The 21,256-nt window shown below is 41.1% G+C and overlaps 5 protein-coding genes across 5 annotated transcripts; 1 reads left to right on the top strand and 4 right to left on the bottom strand.

Annotated features, from left to right (window-relative positions):
* Positions 1–2,558: 2,558 nt before the first annotated feature.
* On the bottom strand, positions 2,559–2,967 carry LOC26526617 (protein Turandot Z). The gene is given in 4 exon segments (XM_015155015.2): positions 2,559–2,590; positions 2,663–2,856; positions 2,858–2,890; positions 2,945–2,967. Coding segments are annotated over 4 exon segments (282 nt in total).
* Positions 2,968–6,307: 3,340 nt separating this feature from the next.
* Positions 6,308–7,018, bottom strand: LOC26526221 (protein Turandot B). Its single transcript, XM_026976064.1, is given in 2 exon segments — positions 6,308–6,704; positions 7,008–7,018. Coding segments are annotated over 2 exon segments (408 nt in total).
* A 169-nt stretch (positions 7,019–7,187) lies between these two features.
* On the bottom strand, positions 7,188–7,732 carry LOC6553467 (protein Turandot B2). Its single transcript, XM_001979331.3, has 2 exons — positions 7,650–7,732; positions 7,188–7,578 (listed from the first exon to the last, which is right to left on the bottom strand). Exons 1-2 carry the CDS (start codon positions 7,670–7,672, stop codon positions 7,212–7,214), a joined length of 390 nt encoding a protein of 129 aa, XP_001979367.1. The 5' UTR covers positions 7,673–7,732; the 3' UTR covers positions 7,188–7,211.
* A 1,178-nt stretch (positions 7,733–8,910) lies between these two features.
* Positions 8,911–9,463, bottom strand: LOC6553468 (protein Turandot B1-like). Its single transcript, XM_001979332.3, has 2 exons — positions 9,381–9,463; positions 8,911–9,309 (listed from the first exon to the last, which is right to left on the bottom strand). Exons 1-2 carry the CDS (start codon positions 9,401–9,403, stop codon positions 8,943–8,945), a joined length of 390 nt encoding a protein of 129 aa, XP_001979368.2. The 5' UTR covers positions 9,404–9,463; the 3' UTR covers positions 8,911–8,942.
* A 5,261-nt stretch (positions 9,464–14,724) lies between these two features.
* LOC6553469 (glutamate receptor ionotropic, kainate 2) lies at positions 14,725–21,187 on the top strand. Its single transcript, XM_001979333.3, has 13 exons — positions 14,725–15,155; positions 15,432–15,587; positions 17,205–17,299; positions 17,380–17,469; positions 17,540–17,697; positions 17,925–18,600; positions 18,661–18,830; positions 18,890–19,150; positions 19,206–19,337; positions 19,390–19,588; positions 19,649–19,760; positions 19,816–19,935; positions 20,093–21,187. The coding sequence occupies exons 1-13, from the start codon at positions 15,059–15,061 to the stop codon at positions 20,386–20,388; spliced, it is 2,562 nt and encodes an 853-aa protein (XP_001979369.1). The 5' UTR covers positions 14,725–15,058; the 3' UTR covers positions 20,389–21,187.
* Positions 21,188–21,256: the final 69 nt, after the last annotated feature.

Below are 21,256 nucleotides of genomic sequence, written 5' to 3'. Positions count from 1 at the left end.
AATTGACTGGTAAAGTCCTTTGCTGGCGAGCAGAAGTTATCAATTAGTTCCGGCAAGACTTAATAAACCATGCAATTCTAATTAGAAAGCGCAAGAGTATGGTGAAATTCCCGATGTTTAGGTTACTTTAGGTTACACTTTAGGTTATTGTATTAATAAATATCTTAAAAACACATAATTTCTTGTCTTAAGCTGAAAAGATTTGATGTAATCACTTTTCATGGCTCTTGCATTTTGGGCACCTCAACATGACCGAATTTAAACACGTCGGACAAGCTGAATACGACCTTTTTCTCATTTAACAAGGTTGCGAAATGAACATGCATGAAAAACTTAACAAGTGAATCAAGAGGAGAACTACATGACAGCAATGTAAATGCGATATGTAATATGTAATTTCATTGCGCCGACCATGACAATGGATGATGGTGACGGCGATGATGACGGTGCTGCGGACAAGGATGCGGATAATTGTAAAATACCATCCAAACGAGGATGCCCGTGTCAATGTCAATGTACAGAGCACAGAATTCACAATACTCGGGCACCGACATGTGGCTCTGATTAGTGCGGTTCAGCGACATCAGCAATCAATTTTAATGCATGTCAGCGCCCAGGATGTGAGTGTGCGAGTGAGTGAGCAAGGACACGGCCGTAATTATGGGCCCATCAACGCACTAGTTGTTAATAATTCTCGATTTCCCGATGCTGACAAAGTCGAGGAGCTTGGGAGGATGCCTGAGCAGTCTCCATACCTCTGGCCCTGCTCCTCCGTTCCATTCCATTTCATCAACGGCCTCAATTGCCGCCAGGGAACAATTTGAGCGAAACTTGGCTGGCATCCGAGGACTCAGCTCAGCTCCCCTGAGCTGACAATAAATATTTTCGCTGTGCTGACAGGCTGAAAATCAATACATACTTTTAGGACAACACTCTCGCAGATACACACAAAACTTGGGTATACATTTTCATTCGGCACTGCATGCACTGTGAAAACCGAAAAAGCCACCGAAATGCATCCACTCAACGTCAAACAAACTGTGCACAACTAAAATAAATTTAATTGCGACACAAGAATCCAGACAACGGTAGCCGCAAATTCTAAATGAATTAGTGCAGAATGGCCATATATTTTGGATGGTCACCAAATGGAGAAGGAGCCAGAGGTTGTTGAATGCAGATAATACACCGGCAGTTGAATAATTTGCTAAATTCAGGATGGGAGAGTTTAAAGAACCTCTTACTAAAATTCACTTGGATTTAGTAACAGGACTTCTTTTAATTAGTTCGCTAGAAGAGAAGGATATCAAATAAATACTTTAAATATGTCTTTCCCTTTTGTTACTTTGCAAATAAAGCCAATAATAAGCCCTTGGAAGCTATATAAATTAACTAAAATACATGGAAAATTCCAACAAAAATCAGTTCACCCTAAGAACTCCTGTATGTCGTATGTTTTCAAAAAAGAGACCATTTGGGCTGAAGGAAAATCTCACCTGAGTACTAATCCAACTGCCAGTCTGCGGACGTCTGCCACTTCCTTCTTTCGGACTTTTAGCCCCTAAAATACCCAACTCCATTTTCAATCTAATACGATTAAATTGTAAAAAAACAGGGAAAAGAGAGGCAAGTTAAAGGGTCCTGGAATGGAAGCGAACAAAACCTAAAGTAATTTCGCCAACACCAAATCTGTGGCATATTACACGGGACACTGGCGAAAGCTGCGAAGAGAAATCTGATCCACTTAGTTGCCAAGAGAAAGCAATAAATTCTTATGAAAACAGTTGAGGAGCAGCGACACGTCCCTGTACAAAATGAATTGAACTTTTGGTCAACGTGGAAATCGCACTAATATCTGGCCCTATAACCAACCCACTGAACAGATGAGCCTCAGGTTCTGGCCTTAGAAGGAAACAAGTTCCGTGCCTTTTCAATGTATATGAGTGGGTCGCGAGAAAACTTAGCAGGGGGAAAAGTGGAGAAGCCCAAAATCAAATAAGCTGTTGCTAGAGCCTCTGAATGAAAATAAAGTGCAAAGATGTCGGCCTTTTTATGTGTGAAGTCCCGCAAAGAAACTTAGCCAACACAGAGCTCATAAATTTCGGGTCAAATTCTAGCTGGTTACTGGAAAGCTATAAGACAGGAACTGCAATGCAAAAAACTAATACACAGGCTGAGACTGGTCACACTTACACATTTACATTTTATAAGTACATATAAGAAATGAGAACGTTTTTCCGCATGTGTTGAGAGTTTTTAACACCTTATAAATGTAAAAAGTTGACAAATCGGACAATAAAAAATCTGTTAAGTATCGAAACCTAGAGATGATTTAAATATCTGCAATAATAATTTATAATATAATATTATTTCAAATTCATATATCTGATAGTAATTCTTTTCACGGTCACTTCTTTTGTACTTCGATCTTGTACTTCATCTTCATTTAGACTTCGAATTGTGTTGGTTTACACACCTTCTGGTATATAATTTTTTTATTATCGGACCATTTAAGTTAATGGTTAAATTTGCTTGTATTTTACTTTTCGGTGCTTAATTTAATCCATAAGCTTGTCGGCTATGCTCTGAACTATGAATTTTGAAGCGATCTTAGCGAGTTCAGGAAGGCCTTTAGGAGTTTTTTTTTTCTTCCATTTTTTACCGCCTTGGACTGGTACTCCATCGACGAGCACAATCCCTCCTTTAAAGTCATTGACTTGTGTATTCAGTTGAGCTTCTTTTGCCACATCTGATCCCTGCTGGGCCTTGTATTTATTATAAATTTCGATGACTTCATCTGCGATTTCAAGCTGGGTGTTGGCGTCATCAGTTTGCTGAACTTCAATCTGGAGCCTTTCCTGTAAGGCTGAAGAGCACAGCCAGGAGAAAGCTGAAATTAAAACCTAATTATTATTTATTGGATTCAATATAATACTTGACTTGCCTTAGGCGGAGGGCAAAATGCATCTTCACTTATTTACTTGTGATGGTAGGGTGAACTAATTGCTGTTCATGACAACTCTTCTTTTATAGGCAGCTATGAAAAGAGGAGCTATCTGAAATGATTCTGCAGGAATTCTAGGAACTCTCTGGGTCATTAAATGCAGCTTGATTTTGTAATGCAATGTACTGGGATCAAGTAATTTTCATGGAATTGATAACATTAAAGTCGTAACGTTTCTTCATTCAATTCTGGGAAAGAAGCAATATTTTTTCTCTCTTATCAGTTGTAAGCAGTTTTATTTAAACGAACTGGACTCTGTTCCTAGACCTATGCTAACTCATCAATTCTAACACAACAGCTTTAATATATTAACAAAAGAAAAATCATACTCGTATATACTCGTCTATGATTTCATTCGAACTGAATCATCTTTGGAAAAATGTTTCTTTTTTCTGTGCACTCCTGGCTTTGCCAAGGCCGCTTGAAGCCGGTAATTGAAATTCAGTGTTTGCGTCACGACACAAAACTTAAACAAAACAGGAGAGCGATAGCCCGGCAGCCCGACAAAAAGTCAGCGGCAAGCCGAGTCGGTAGCCCACGAGAAGGACATTAAATTAAGTCTCCTGCCAGGATGATCAAAGTTTTCCAACCGCACTGTTGCGCTACCTTGAGGTTGCATACATATGTGTGCTTTTGCCTTTTACATGTGCTTAAGGAGCCCATTGTTGGTGTAATAAAATGGTGAAGGGCAAAGCCAAAACAGTAAGTCGACATGCAAAAAGGATACACGTTATAAAAAGCGCATAAACTTTGCCGAAAGTGACAAACAAAGAGGCCCACCTACAAACACTGAAAAGTTGGGGGAATTCGCAGTGTGAGGAGCCAAACAAAAGGTGGGCGAAATTGAAGCCGACTTGATGGGCTGTAAATGGCAAACTTTTCTTTTCGCATTTCCGGCCTCCGTATTTTTATCCGCACAGGTGCTAAAACTTTATCACAATATGCGTGTGGCGAGGGAAACCACTCGAAAAGAGTCGAAGATAGGACAATTTAGGGAAGGAAGCGTGCTGAAGTATCTATCCATATCCACTGTAGCCCCAACGCTGGGTTGTGCCTTATCTTTGCATTTGAATTAGACTCTTGCTCATAAACAAACGAAATTGAATTTTCCCCGAAAACAGTTTTGCTCAGGTGGGGAAAAACAGTTTTTGTTGCTTTTGTTTAGGTATAAATATATTCAAGTTATTGGAATGGCTCTTCCCGGAATACAAAAATAGTTACACCTCCTTCTTAAAGAAAATTTTAAATCTATATACCAACCAAACACCGTTTGCATTAATTTTGAATAGAAATTACGTAGCGGAATGCACATGAAATCCAGAAATGCTTAAATAGTTATACATTCAGTTTATTTTACAATAAACGTGCGCTAAATGATTTTTCCTCTTTTTCATTCAGCACCATCTAATGGCTTTCAGCCAAAAACTGAAAAAGTGTCGTTATTTCTTTAAATTCCTTTCTAGCCAAGAAAGTTGGAGGCACTTACTAGCCAAGCCGTGAAGGCCACGCCAAAAGTTCCGCCCATGTTCCTGGCTTGCTGGCAGTGGCTAACACGTTTTTGGCCATGTAAATAGTTGACGGTCATGCCATTGAGTTGGGGGATACTAGCCGCGCCCAGCAGCTGGATGCGTATCCCGTTTTGGCAGTCGACATCGCAGCAGCTTGTGTGCCTGTGCCTGCAGGGTATTTCATTTTGAAAAGCAGAGCTCAGCTCGGCTCAGTTCGGTTCGGGTTTAGCTGGCTGTCTGTAGGGAAAAACACTTGACAAGGCAAAAATGCAGATTTTATTTTGTGTGCCACGTTGTCACATGATAATCAGGACGATATAGGCGACGATGTAAGAGGTAAGAGCCTACACATGACAACAGGATACAGCCGAGAACCCTTGTAAGCACATCTTAGCAAAGGGCAGGCAGAAAAAAGGACACCCTATGCAGCAGGACGGCTTTTTGCGCTCTAAGGCTGAATTCCAAACAAAACATTATTAGGAAGTCTGCCTGCTGGTGCTGAGGTCTTGACTTCTAAGCCATTCCTGCAAATCGGCGATGCAGGGGTGTAAAATTGCTCGGTAACATATAATTTCGTATTTTCCACTGTACGAACTCCATTTGCAGCATGTTGTGTCGTCAAATCCTTGTGACCCAGTTAGTTAGCTAGCCAAAAAGTGTTCGTCAGTGAGCTAAGTCCACCGGATTCCAACCTCCAACCGGTCAAGGAAAAAACTGAACTGCAACAAAATCTCTATCTTTCAGCAACTTAAATTACTCATTTTACAAATTTTACGCAACTGAAAAATATTGACTTTGAAATATATTCTGTAACTTTATAATTTCATAAGTTTCAGCTATAAAGTTACACGAAATGAGCTGTGCATACCAGCCCCACTGTAATTGAAAGCAGGTACTCAGTGCAGTTGACACTTCGATAAGCAGGTGTTAGCCTCGATGTGTTTAGCAGTTGTTATTCAATTTAATTTGTGCTCCAAGCCCCGGATCCTGATAATGTGTTTGTGTTGGTCTGTGTATGTTGGTTCTCGGGCTAGCATTTAATTAAACAAATTGCCAGCAGCAGCAGCGTTGACGAGTTCAGTAAACAGGAAGGGATTCCAGGAAAGCCAAGGGATGGGGCAAGGATCAACTTTACGACACATTCAGAAGTCAAATGCCACAGCTGATGGCGTTGATGAAGGGTGCACACTAGTCCCCACCCACAAGGATGTCCTGTTTCAGCCGGAGACGCCCACCATCCGTGGAAGGTCTCTGTCAGACGCTTTCGACACTTGCATGTTAATTACTTTCCACATGCCTTGTTTCGACCAGACAATCAAAAAGTTTCGTCAGCCGAAAACGAGTTTGTGTAGAACACCGGAAAAAGTGTTTTACCCAGAAATAATAATTGCGAAAGCTTTTTCGAAAAGCATCTTGCACAGTCCAGTTTTGTTTGGGTGTTGATTGAATTCAACGTAAACTTTGGTCAAATTGAATGAACAAAGTTCGCCCTGCTTTCTTTCTAAATAAATAATAATTTTAAATAAACTTTTTACGATCTAATCTGAGTGAATATTTTTGGAATTTGTAGTGCACGCAATATGCAAGTTAAAATGCTTAGCAAAAGATATGAAAATGCCGCTCAAAATTTCCTTTACGATGGCCGCTTCATAACGAAAATTAGTGAACATAATGATACAACTGTATATCAACTAATTCCCTTGCTAGGACTAAAACACTACATTTATATTACTTGGTTCCAGTGCTTAAAATGTTATTGTTTATGCAATGAGCTTAATTACTTTCCGTGTGGAGTTTATTTTATCACAAGAAAGATGTCAATGATTTCAATGGCTAGCTTATAATCCAGCTGTGCTGGATGTAAACCAGTTAGTAAATATGCTACAATTCTTGTACCGAGTTCGGTAAAGAATCTAGTCTTCCTAATGAACTTCGTCCTAGAACTACCTTCGACTCCATCGACTAGGATTTCTATCCTATATTCACTGATTTTGTCAATTCCCGCCCTTTTATCTGGTCTCAAGCTTGGAGACAGACGATTGTATATGGTAAGTTGTTCCTGGATTCTATTGATTTGGCTATTGTCGTTCTGGGAGGTTTGTATAATTTTAGCAACCCAAAGACTATCAGCTAGACGTTCCTGGACAGAATACGCCGATCACAATGTACCAATCAGGAGCAGTGCGAAACAACTGAGAAGTGCGCAAAAATAAACTAGACTTAAATAAAATACACAATCTCAAAATATGAATACATGTTAAGTTCAAGTTATAATAATTCTCAGTATATAACTGATAACCGAGCCTAAAGATTGCCACTTTTCGTGGAATGCTATCAAAACGGTCAACGGAGCATTAATAACAAAAAATACTATTTACTGTTAATAAATAATATTTATTTTAATACAAGCTAGAGGAATTTCTAACAATAAATTCCAACATTTTTCTGGAATATCAATAAAAATTGGAACAAAGTAATAAATACCCCTTATTTACATTTTAAGCATATCGTGAAGCTGTTCGACATCATTGCTTCCAGATACATCATGTGCATTCAAATTTCATTTGAAATTATTTCTTAAAAGTTGTATACAGAACATTTAAGATGCAATTATTACATTAAAATATTAAAAAAGCTCTTTTTTATAAGTATATTTTCATTTTGTTGTTTGGTATACCCATATAATTATTAAAACAATTTTATCCAGTGAACAAACCAGCAAGTTTTGAACCAAGTTCTTCAAAGAACCCAGTGGCAACCCCCTTCGTAGCTTCAGATAAAATCTTTCCAGCGAACTTGGTCTTCCGGCCTCCCTGACTTGGAACTCCATCGACTAGAACTTCATCCGTATGCTCATTGACGAAGTTATCGATACTCTCCCGTTCCTCAGGGGTCAAACTGGGATATAAACGCTTGTAGATATCAAGTAATTCCTGGATGCTATTGATTTTGGAGTTGTCGTCCTGGGAGTTTTTGATAATTTCAGCAACCCTACGGCTGTCAGCTTCACGATCTTCGGCGGTATAGCCCATGCATAAAGGACTAATCAGCAGCAGTGCAAAGCACCTATATCAATATTTAGAATATTATTATTTTATTATTGTAGTAAGATTAGGGTAAAACCCGGTGCTACGTACATGAGAGAAGTTGCTGAATTCATTTTGGTTATGACTTTCTGAAAAGCTGAAGCAACCTGTACTGATTTCCCAGCAGCATGGAAGCTGAATTTATAGCCCAGCGCAAATCGAAATGAATTTTGATATTCTTAGATTACTGAATATCAGCAAACACGTCACAGAATTACATTACATTTAATAGAATTACATGTTTATACCCGTTACTCGTAGAGTAAAAGGGTATATTCGATTCGTTGAAAAGAAGGAAACGTTTTCGACAATATCAAGTAAATATATTTTTGATCATATGTTCTTGAGATATTTTTGTTGTTGAGATATTTTTTCAATTTTTTTATATATCTTGCAAATTTCTATAGATCTGCCAAAACACTTTTTGCCACGCCCACTCTAACGCCCACAAATCACACAAAACTCTCACGCCTACACTTTTGAAAAATTTATAAATTTGTTTTCATTTTATTTTTTTTTACCAATTTCTCCCGATAGTCCAGAAAAATTTTTAAATTTCTCGTTAGCACTTCCACTAGTTGAGTAACGGGTATCTGACAGTCGGGGAACTCGACTATAGCATTCTACCTCGCAGTTCTTTACAAAGTTCACTGGAATTTTCATTATCATAGCTGATAAGCAAATCAAGTAATAAATTCTTTGTACAACAACAACTGAGACAGGATGATAAGGACGCTGAGCAAGATGTTTTGTGCAGGTATGCGACGACAATATACATTTAAGGAATGGTCGAGCCCTGGTTAGGTCCCCACCACCCCTTTCGGACGGGTGTACTGCGGGTGCTAATTGCCTAAACATAATATTTCCTCAAATAAATCGTATGTAGCTTTCATATCAATTTATGAATCTCAAAATATGAATACATGTTAAGTTCAAGCTATAATAATTCTCAGTATATAACTGATAACCGAACCTAAAGATTGCCACTTTTCGTGGAATGCTATCAAAACGGTCAACGGAGCATTAATAACAAAAAATACAATTGGAAAAAGCAATACAAAAATAAAAAAATTTTTTAAATGTTTCAAAATTGTTGGCGTGACGGTCCATTATTCTAAAGTAATAAATACCCCTTATTTACATTTTAAGCATATCGTGAAGCTGTTCGACAATTGCTTCCAGATACATCATGTGCATTCAAATTTTATTTGAAATTATTTCTTAAAAGTTGTATACAGAACATTTAAGATGCAATTATTACATTAAAATATTAAAAAAAGCTCATTTTTATAAGTATATTTTCATTTTGTTGTTTGGTATACCCATATAATTATTAAAACGATTTTATCCAGAGAACAAACCAGAAAGTTTTGAACCAAGTTCTTCAAAGAACCCAGTGGCAACCCCCCTCGCAGCTTCAGTTAAAATCTTTTTAGCGAACTTGGTCTTCCGGCCTCCCTGACTTGGAACTCCATCGACTAGAACTTCATCCGTATGCTCATTGACGAAGTTATCGATACTCTCCCGTTCCTCAGGGGTCAAACTGGGATATAAACGCTTGTAGATATCAAGTAATTCCTGGATGCTATTGATTTTGGAGTTGTCGTCCTGGGAGTTTTTGATAATTTCAGCAACCCTACGGCTGTCAGCTTCACGATCTTCGGCGGTATAGCCCATGCATAAAGGACTAATCAGCAGCAGTGCAAAGCACCTATATCAATATTTAGAATATTATTATTTTATTATTGTAGTAAGATTAGGGTAAAACCCGGTGCTACGTACATGAGAGAAGTTGCTGAATTCATTTTGGTTATGACTTTCTGAAAAGCTGAAGCAACCTGTACTGATTTCCCAGCAGCATGGAAGCTGAATTTATAGCCCAGCGCAAATCGAAATGAATTTTGATATTCTTAGATTACTGAATATCAGCAAACACGTCACAGAATTACATTACATTTAATAGAATTACATGTTTATACCCGTTACTCGTAGAGTAAAAGGGTATATTCGATTCGTTGAAAAGAAGGAAACGTTTTCGACAATATCAAGTAAATATATTTTTGATCATATGTTCTTGATATAATGTTGTGATATTTCTTCACTTTTTTATATATATTGAAAATTTCTATAGTTCTGCCAAAACACTTTTTGCAACTCATTTTTTTAGCATTTCTTTACAAAGTTCACTGGAATTTTCATTATCATAGCTGATAAGCAAATCAAGTAATAAATTCTGTGTACAAAAACAACTGGGACACTGTATTAATTATTAACTGATAAGGCTAAATCTGCAGGAATATGTAAGTAGAGTTTTTTCTGAACACGTGTGTAACTTTGCTAATTTATTTATTAACAAACTTTCGCTTAGAATTATGATAGTTATCAAAATGAACGAAGTGACGTGGAGAAGTTATATTATTAAGATGTAAAAAAAAGTTATTCGTAATGACAATTTTAAGAGAATTTTAAAATAAACCACACTAAATGCTAGGTTCAAGCTGTAAAATGTATCAGTCACAAATCTACTTCATTTTAAATTAAATTAAATGTGCTCTCCCACATGGATAGAGAGTGAACCAAATGAGGAGTCAGTTTGTTTGTTTTAAGTACCGCCAAGGCTAATTGAAACATTTAAACCCAAACAACTGCGAGCGGATACTATGGATATATGCTGCGAATAAGTATACACTCTTGCAGGATCTGGGGGCAATCGCAATGATAATACATTTTAAACAGAACCCCCGACCGTTGTCAGCACTTGTGAGATGGAATTACGCAATCAGGTCGCAGGATGATAAGGACACAGAGCAAGATGTTTTGTGCAGGTTTGCGACGACAATATACATTTAGCTAGGTGTTAACATTTCCACCGACTGCTGAAATCGTTGGTATTTTCGGGGGCGGAAGGGTCGAGCCCGGGTTAGGTCCCCACCACCCCTATCGGACGGGTGTACTGCGGGTGCTAATTGCCTAAATCTTTCCCACATGGCCCACACAAGCTGCCAATTTGTAGGTGGGCTCTTTAATGGGCTGACTAACTGCCTGTCGACTTATTAATGAAAGCGGCGGCTGCAGGCTCAAGTTTACCCCTTTGAATTTGAGTCAACGGCATTTGCATAATACGGCCACATTCGAAGAAAAAGGTGCAGGCATAGCATGTACTTAGGTGTCAAGGATCAAGGGTCGACGCAGGTCAGTCCTCTGCACTTTTAATCAATCCCCTATAAAAATCTTCTGCCATAAAACGGCAAAAGCGCGTGGCGTGGATAAATTAGAGCGATTTCGGGCTACATTTCTTCCACAAGATTTATTACAGAACAAAACTCCCCATGCTGATGATGATGATTATGCCCCTTCCTAGCCTTTTCGATTTACCGATTTTCAGTTGGCGCCAAAGATTGTTGCATATCAAATGGCGCCTAAGTGCTGGGTGTGCGCCTCCAAACAAATCAAATCAGAATTCGGATTTTTACGGCCCGACTCCATTTATTTAAATTCAATTTTATATTAGCAGCACTCACTTTCGCCTTTATTACCACTGGAATGGCTTACAAAGTGGATTTGGAGGCGCCTATAAAAGCGGGCCAAAGAAAAAGTATAAGCCCTAAACGAGGCGCCGTCGAACTGAGGACTTTAGAGCATGTCCCGAGGGCTTCAGCCATTCATTCAGCTCAGGCATTCAAGCAGCTGACATGGAATTAAATGGCGTCCTTACAAATTTGTTGCATATGCCACTCCTGTTAAATTGCGTCACTCGTCCTCGCTATCAGCCATCTGACATCATTGCCCGCCGAATGCTCTAAAAACACTAATAAACCGTCCTTGCTGTGCTCAAAAAAAAAAAACAAAGTGCAGGAGAGCTCTCACTAAAAGCTGTTTGAGTGCCTTTTTGTGAACTTTTTAATTGGCAAAAGCCCACCTAAAGCATCCTTACCAAGACTCCTGTCACTTGGAGCGCCCATATATATTATATAAATAATTCGAGTCATAAGTAATGTCCTCGGTGCACAACATTTTCAGGCAGCCAATTAATTATTCAAATCAATTGATATTCCACGCGCTTACTATCCCACTTGATAAGAGACAACGAAGTGAATTGATTGAATTTAATGAAACTTTATGCTTTCCTTTTTATTCACGCCTCTGAAAAATACAGTATATCAAAACATTTTAATTTTGGAAAGGGTCAGTTGAAAAGCTTTGCGTCTAAGCTGTATGTCATAGCAAAGAACAAAATATTCTTTTGTGGAAAATATAACCACTGGCATATGAAACTACACATCTGTAAGTAAAGCCAGACATTACATTCTTTCAAGTAAGCTGTTTTTCATGGAAATGCATTGCATATGCTTGACCAACGGCAACAGTTTGACAACTCCCATATTTTCCTTTTGGTATTTCGCTTTCATCTTTGCCTGAGACTCCCTTAAAATTGAATGGAAGGAGAATGACTAGCTGCTCGAAAATGTATTTACATTTATGCACAATGAGAAATATTTTGAGGTCCACTTGACCCTGGAATGCCATGGCTCGGGGCATAACCTTCACATGCGTATGTCTTACTCTGCATTATTAAAATTATTTAGCCTAAGGTCTGCCATGACAAGCAGGTCTTGTCAGCATTTCCATACGCATTGGGATAATAAAGCCAGCCCAAAGGCCAAATTGATGGAGGCCAGACGACCGACAGACAAAGTCACGGAGTAAGGAGATTGTCCAAAAGTCAGATGTTTTGAGTTCATTTTACACATCTCGGAAACGAAATCAGACTGCAATCTCAAAAAATCTCAACCTAAAAAAACTTAACACCTAATTTAAAATTTACCACCCAAAACAACTATCTAAAATCGACTCATTTATTTTTAGAATTTCCCTCTAACATTGTTGTCCTTATATAAGAGCATTAAATTGAACAGCAGAGGAAGGCAACTTAAACAATGCAATAAAATATACATTTTAGGTTCAGTTTAATTTTACTTTGGGACAAAAAAATCTACATTTTGCCGCACTTATATAAAGAGTGCATAGCATTTGTTCAGAGTCATGGCGTTCGACTTACCGAAGTTTGCCTATACCACCTCCTCTTACCCCCGCACCTGATGCTAATAATGTGCTGCATACTTTCGGGAGCACCTGCTCGAAAAGTGCTTTGCCATTTAATTTGAAATAATTACCGCTGAAAGCTAGGAGCCAACTATGTGCGCGACGTATATGAGCGTGTGCAATTTATGGGTGTGCGTACGTGGGAAAAATTGTTGGCCATGCGCGCGTTATGTTGAAATTAATAAGCCAGACCATTGCTCTACTTCATTGCCACAGCGGAGAGGCACAGACAGAGCGAGAGGATGGGATGCTAGCGCAGAGCGAGAGGGAGTATTGATGCTGATGAAGTCGCTCAGACAAAAGCGGAAACAAGTACAACCAGCAGCTTCCGGCCAACGTAAATAAGGCACTAACCGAAAACCCACTGGCAAAGATATGCATGATTACACTCACTGGTATGGAGACACGGACACAGATGCAGATACACGGAGAATGGCTGCACACACACATGAGCACAGTGAGAAGAATTGGGGCCTTTTTTCCTGTATATTTTGTGACTTGAAACCACCTTGGAGAGCGCATTGAAGTATGCTGTGAGAAAGGAAGAAATCAATACGTCTTGAGAATAGGTACTTGTTCACACCTTTACGAAGATTCAATTTTCTAGTGATAGATTTTAGCTTTTAAGTAGGATTATGAAGACTAACAATTATAATACATTTGCAGATAAATTACATACGTGACCATATATATTTCCATTGGTTTGTAACAATTTTTTAGGTGCAATTGGAGCTGACAGAACCAACTGAATTTGCCCGGCAACAGAGCTTGATGATATTTCGCGCGAGGTCCTACGATTTTCCCACTCTGACATTCCATATTTATGGTTACACACGCATGCATAATGTATGTGTGTGCGATTGTGGGTATATTAAGCGACAGCGCTGTTGTTGTGTGTTATTAATGGCCCTTTGCCTTTGTTTGTTAAATTGTTAATACTCTCACATTTACGCGCTGCAATTCAAGGGCCCATTCGCATGCATTTCCCCATCACTGCCGCTTTGCATTATCCTTGCACTTTAAGCTCAACGCGGTCAACGGCATAATGAGTTCTTTGTTTTATTAATGCCTTTTTTTCGCCGCATTTCCGCTGGCTGCTTACTTTGTGATGTTTAATCCTTTTCCTCCTCGGTATTTTAAAGGTACTTTTGGGGGAAACGCGGTTCTCTGATTATGAGTGGGACTTCAGCTTTTCCACTCAACCACCGGTTCTCATTGGGAAAGCTCAAAATACTGGTTAAAAAATTAGGTTATTAATACATTATTTCATATATGCCGAACGGCAAGGAACACTCCAAGGCTAAGTATTTGTTTAGTAAAATATTTACTTATTATACCCGTTACTAGTAGAGAAAGAGGGTATACTATATTCGTTGAAAAGTATGTAACAGGCAGAATGAAGCATTTTTGATCAAGGTCAATAGCCGAGACGATCTGGCCATGTCCGTCTGCCCATCCGTCTGTCAGTATGAACGCCTCGATCTCAGTAACTAAAAAAGCTAGAAAGTTGAGACTAAGCATGCACAGACGCAGCGCAAATTTATTTTCAAATATTGTCACAACCCAAGACGCCCATAACTGCAACGCCCACACTCTTGAAAATTGTAAAAATTCTACGGATTTCTACTGATATTCCAGAAAATTTTGAAATTTCTCGTTCACACTTAGCTGAGTACCGGGTATCTGATAGTCGGGGCACTCGACTAAAGTCCATTTAAAATAGCCAAGTTAAATGTTCTCATGATTATTTTTGTGTCCTGTCAAATCTAAGCAATGGTAGTAACATTGTACCACAGTATTAAATGATATGTAAATTTCTACAGTCACAACCGAAGTATTTTTAGGTATTTAGCTTGAGGAACCTTTTGTTTCAATGTTTTGAGACCCAAAAGCTTCGAAGACAGAATGTCGGCAAAGCAGTTGGAATCGGATCCCCTTGTTTTCCCACCACCGGGCTTCAGAATAAAAAGCTCATCTGGCGGATGGGGTGACAACCCTTAGCATCTGCTCTCCCAGCATCCACTGCGCAGCTGTTTGAACTGTCAGCCGGCTTTTGAATGCTGGCCCACCCCACAAACAGCCCACCCGGTAGACCAAGTCCGCAACAGGATAAAAGAAGGCAAATCAAACACTCGCAACTCAGTGGATGTCACATCCTCGCAGAAATCGGTTGAGCGGAATTTCGTAAAACTAAAAGTACAAGCCCTTGGAGAAATAGGAAAAACGCACAGCGGAATTGCCGCCAAGTAACAATGTTAAATATCTGCTAGACACAAATATCTGACAAGTGACAAGTGATTGACATCCCTTGGGGAGATCATCTGAAACCGAAAACTGCCTTCGCGAACAAATTCAGAATGCGGACGAGTGCAGTTTTGGTCCTGCCGCTTCTGCTCCTGCAATTAATTTTAAACTGCCGAAAAGCCCAATCCCTGCCCGATATAATCAAGATTGGTGAGTTGAAGATGCAAAGCTACTCAGCTATTTCTTAGAGTCAGCATTCAAGTGGATTTATGCAGAACCCGGATGAAAACAAAAATTCAGCCCGCATCTTCGCTCTGTATCGATTTTTTACACGTCATAATCAAGAGCGCCTGTCTCTGTGTGAGTGTGTGTATTTTATTCGAGCGGATGTGTGTGTTTGTTTGTTTGTTTTTATTTGAACACTGCGGAAGTGGAACCAACATATTTGATATGTCCAAAAACACGGCCTGTAATTTCTCACCGCAGGTGGCCTCTTCCATCCCGCCGATGACCACCAAGAGCTGGCCTTCCGCCAGGCGGTGGACCGCATCAACGCCGACCGCTCCATCCTGCCGCGCTCCAAACTGGTGGCCCAAATCGAGCGCATCTCGCCATTCGACAGCTTCCACGCCGGGAAGAGGGGTGAGTTTGCATGTGCCGAGTACTCGCAGTGTTGACATGGCCTGATTTCCCACTGTCCTGTCACGTTACCCCATCCCGTCGCCACCGGCCTCCCTCGTAAACTTCACCTTCACCTGATGCTTTTACCTGCATATTTGATTTGAACACATCCCTTTGCTGGCTTCTCCTGAGTTCCCTTGCCGTTCCCAAATTGATACCGCTTTGTTTCCTTTTCGATATGTACTTAATTTATACCTCTTGTTTTGATTTCCATTTCATTTCCGATCTATGGTATGGTAATTGCAGCAAGAGGACCTCACTTCTTTTGTACTCGCGATAAGTTCGTTGTCGCAACATTTGGATCTCTTTTTCAAGACTCTTGCATTATGATATAAGTATTCAAACTTTGAAAATAATTAAGTAGAGCAGTCAATACTTAAAAACTATCAAGCTCATGAAAGGCTTCTTCTGCTTATTTTTAAGAATTCGCAATCCCTTTCGTTGGCTGAGAACATAAATCAAAACGATGCGATTTTTACTCCTCTCGAACATTTTAACATTTTAATAGGGCTATTACCTACAAGGTGAATCAAAAGATAACAATAGTACAAAAAAGGCATTACTTTTTGTGGGCTTAAACTTAACTTAACGTTATGCTACATTTAAATAGAAAAGTCCCTTAAACTCGGCCAGATAAATACATATCGAGATGTGCAAGCCAGGACGGTCCTCAATTTGCAGTTTATTGTGGGATTTGGGGGCAGGTGAGTTCTCCGCCACTTGATAATCGTTAAAAGCTGAAGATGAATCGTAAAGCGGGCAAAGGAACGTGAGCCAACTGTCGAATATCCTGTGATAAATGAGACACAAATGACGCCGAAGTTGGCCCGAGCACATGGCCAAAAAGCAGAAAGAGAACGAACTCCTTGGCCAGAGTAAACCACACTTCAGCACGACAGTAACGACGAGCAGCGAGCCAGGCAGCACCCTCATCCGCACAGAGACACTGAGTCCTGAGAGCAGGTTAACCGCATCACAGAGTCAGGACATCGAAGTGCAGGTGCACATGCACTTACACGTGCTTAGCGCATTTGATGAGCCGAAAGGATGCTGACTGACAAGAGGGGAAAACCTATGGGAGTGGTTGGTGGAGAGGGCTAAAAGCAAAGGCCAAACGGGCTAAACGAAATTATGTCATGCTGAAGTGCATTTTAAATATGCGAACGAGGCTAACTGAACATTACCGAGCCGAAAGCCAAGCACATTACTACGCTACTTGCGCTCGTTTTTACTTTCTGAGCCTTACAGGTCGGAGCCCCAGATTATCTCCCCCACAAGCAGATTGGATTGGGATCGGGATCGGGAATGGGCTTGGGCTTGGGCACCGAGCACGTAACCTGGAAATCAATTTGCGACTTTTAAGCTCTTTGGGATTTGTGTTTCGCTCAATTTGCCGTAGGGCAGAAAGTGAGGAGTTGTTCCTTGATATTCGGAAACCTATCAAGCAGACATTTTACAGCAGTTGCGTTTGATTTGCTGAACATCAGGGGGCGTGGGTAGATAGTTTCTGAAACTTAGTTCGTTGAAGAGCAACAAATAATTTGAACATAAACCTCAATTGCACTGTTTGTCTTGCAGTTTGTGGCTTACTGAACATCGGCGTGGCAGCTATTTTTGGGCCACAATCCTCCCACACCGCCAGCCATGTACAGAGCATTTGTGACAACATGGAGGTGAGTCGGCAAACGCCAGATGTCTCGTCCATGAGACCCATAGAACCCTCTGAAAAACATACTACCAATACTAATTTCAGATTCCCCACTTGGAGAATCGCTGGGACTACCGGCTGAGACGAGAAAGCTGCCTGGTGAACCTTTATCCGCACCCTAATACGCTTTCCAAGGTATTCAGATGCATTTGGATGCCCCTCCCACTCCCGAAACTACATTGTCGATGTTTTATCTTGTTCTTAGGCTTACGTGGATATCGTGCGGCATTGGGGCTGGAAGACTTTCACCATCATCTACGAGAACAATGACGGCATTGTGCGGCTGCAGGAGCTGCTCAAGGCGCACGGGATGACGCCCTTTCCCATTACTGTGCGACAGCTAAGCGACAGTGGGGATTACCGGTAAGCCCAGCCAATCGTATCCTCCGATTCCGACTGTAGTGGGTATTTCGTTACTGTGGCCCACATGGGCCACTTGTCCTTAAGATTGTGTGCCCTTAATCATAGCCATCTTAAATACATTTAGAAGTAGGTGGGTTCTATTCCTATTTGGCCAGTCAATAGAATATATTTAGAAGAAGACCTATACCGTCTTAATGAGAATATTACAATTGCTATCACCATTACAGGCCCCTCCTGAAGCAGATCAAGAACTCGGCGGAGGCGCACATCGTGCTGGACTGTTCGACGGAGCGAATCCACGAGGTGCTGAAGCAGGCGCAGCAGATTGGCATGATGAGTGATTACCATAGCTACCTGGTGACCTCGCTGGACCTGCACACGGTTAACCTCGATGAGTTTCGGTACGGCGGCACAAATATCACTGGGTTCCGGCTGATCAACGAGAAGATTGTCTCGGACGTGGTGCGCCAGTGGAGCATCGACGAAAAGGGTCTGCTGCGGTCCGCCAACCTGACCACCGTGCGCTCGGAAACTGCTCTTATGTACGACGCAGTGCATTTGTTCGCCAAGGCGCTGCACGACCTGGATACTTCACAACAGATTGACATCCATCCCATCAGTTGCGATGGACAGAGCACCTGGCAGCACGGCTTCAGCCTGATCAACTATATGAAGATCGTCGAGATGAAGGGCCTGACGAATGTGATTAAGTTCGATCACCAGGGTTTCCGCACGGACTTCATGTTGGACATTGTGGAGCTAACTCCAGCGGGTATCCGGAAGATCGGCACCTGGAACTCCACGCTGCCCGATGGTATCAACTTTACGCGCACCTTCAGTCAGAAGCAGCAGGAGATCGAGGCTAATCTGAAGAATAAGACGCTGGTGGTTACAACCATATTGGTATGGAACATTGAGCAGTAAATAAATATACGATATTAACATTTTTTATAATTTCTTTAGAGCAATCCTTACTGCATGCGCAAGGAGTCCGCTATTCCCCTAAGTGGCAATGATCAGTTTGAGGGCTATGCGGTGGATCTGATCCATGAGATCTCCAAGTCACTCGGCTTCAACTATAAAATACAACTAGTGCCCGATGGCAGCTATGGAAGTCTCAATAAATTGACGGGGTAGGAACATATTTGATATTATTAGGGATCTATTAATTATTTATATTTAACCAATCTAGCGAATGGAATGGCATGATCCGGGAGTTGCTGGAGCAGCGTGCCGATCTGGCCATTGCGGATCTCACCATCACCTTTGAGCGGGAGCAGGCAGTAGACTTTACCACACCCTTCATGAATCTTGGAGTTTCCATATTATACCGGAAGCCAATTAAGCAGCCACCCAACTTGTTCTCCTTCCTGTCTCCCCTGTCCTTGGACGTATGGATCTACATGGCCACTGCGTATTTGGGTGTCTCCGTGTTGCTCTTCATTCTGGCTAAGTGGGTTCAACATACTCCTCATGGATTAGTTGATTTGAATACATCCCTTATACAGATTCACACCCTACGAATGGCCGGCTTATACGGATGCTCATGGCGAGAAGATTGAGAGTCAGTTCACCCTGCTCAATTGCATGTGGTTTGCCATCGGATCGCTGATGCAGCAAGGATGTGACTTTTTGCCCAAGTAAAGGTTGAAATTAGCGTTGGTGTTCCGCTTTTAAAGTACTAACTTACAGGGCTCTATCCACTCGCATGGTGGCTGGCATCTGGTGGTTCTTCACCCTGATCATGATCTCCTCATACACTGCAAATCTGGCTGCCTTTTTGACTGTGGAGCGTATGGATTCACCCATCGAAAGTGCTGAGGATCTGGCCAAGCAAACGAGAATCAAATACGGCGCGTTGAAGGGCGGCAGCACGGCAGCTTTTTTTAGGGTAAACGCAGAACATATTGAGTGTTAGCTATAAATAACGGTATTTATGTTTTACTTACAGGACTCAAAGATCTCCACATATCAGCGCATGTGGTCCTTCATGGAATCAGCTCGTCCTTCGGTTTTCACAGCCAGCAATGGCGAGGGTGTGGAAAGGGTAGCCAAGGGAAAAGGTAAGTTAAAGGATATTTTGTAAGAAGCGAATTCAAACAACATTTTATGTTTCAGGATCATATGCCTTTCTGATGGAGTCCACCTCCATTGAGTATGTGACCGAACGCAACTGCGAGCTAACGCAAGTTGGTGGAATGCTGGACACCAAGAGCTACGGCATTGCCACTCCACCGAGTACGTTCATGTTAATTGGGTTATAAACGGGGCAGCGGTTAGGTTTGGTTTCCTTGGAACAAGCACTCAAATGCAAGCGTGTGCCTGGAATAGCTGCCTCGTTGACAACCAATTTCAGCAAGACCCCTAACTAACCGGTGCTTAATTCCATCTACAGATTCGCCCTATCGCACTGCCATCAACAGCGTGATACTCAAGTTGCAGGAGGAGGGCAAGCTGCACATCCTGAAAACCAAGTGGTGGAAGGAGAAGCGCGGCGGCGGCAAGTGTCGCGTGGAGACCTCCAAGTCCTCGTCGGCGGCTAATGAGCTGGGACTGGCCAATGTGGGCGGCGTCTTCGTGGTCCTGATGGGCGGTATGGGCGTGGCCTGCGTCATCGCCGTCTGCGAGTTCGTGTGGAAGTCACGCAAGGTCGCCGTGGAGGAGCGCCTAAGCGCGATACTGAACGAATGAGAAAAGTCGTAAACCCGGGACGAATGGGTCTAGGCCAGGAATGGGTCTCGGGAGATCAATCAGAAATGCAAGCAGAGATGGGAATGTGCAATTCGGTGGAGCATATATCAAGATCAATAAACAAAATAGCTAATATTCGACATCCCTATCAACCTTAGAGATTGCCGGATCCGCAACATTTTTGGAATCAGTCACCAAAGTCTAGAGGAGTTTAGGGTACCGGAGCCACCAATGAAAGTTTGCACCAGTTTGAAGGCGGCGTGAAACAAGATATTAATAATAGATTCAAGCTACATATGAGAGATATATGTACACTGAGGCATATATAATGCATATATATATTTATACAGGTTATACTCCCTTTCGTAATTTACTCGTAATAACCATACACATAAACTATACACTGGAGGAACCACGCACAAACACTTGCAACAAGTCGAAATCGTATTGCATTTATATTTGAAAGCATTTTTGGGAATTGACCTATAGGCGTAATTGTAGCTAAATTATATATAGACATGCATATAGCCCACGACAGGATCAGCGAACTAATGGAGCCGGACACGATTTACACAATGAATGAATATATATTCAACGCATTTAGCTAGTAGATCTAACCTAAGTGAGTTGTAATTCTATCTTAGATCCATGAACCCAACATTCTCTTGTGTTCCCCAATCTTCTGTCAGTCCCCTAAAATATAAGATTGTAAAATGTAATTACCGCTCATACAGGCAATTCTGACAACAACAATTTCATAAAATACTTACAAACTTACAATTAAATAAAGCAAGTTAACAAAATTGATATCCCTCGTTGAACACCTGCACTCGATTTGGCATTAGATGTGGCTATCGACGCCTAACCG

The sequence above is a fragment of the Drosophila erecta genome, unplaced genomic scaffold (genome assembly GCF_003286155.1).
Source record: "Drosophila erecta strain 14021-0224.00,06,07 unplaced genomic scaffold, DereRS2 tig00000000-arrow-pilon, whole genome shotgun sequence".
Lineage (NCBI taxonomy): Eukaryota > Metazoa > Arthropoda > Insecta > Diptera > Drosophilidae > Drosophila > Drosophila erecta.
The sequence above is the reverse complement of the archived record's forward strand: the minus strand, read 5'-3'. Positions and strand labels throughout refer to the sequence as shown.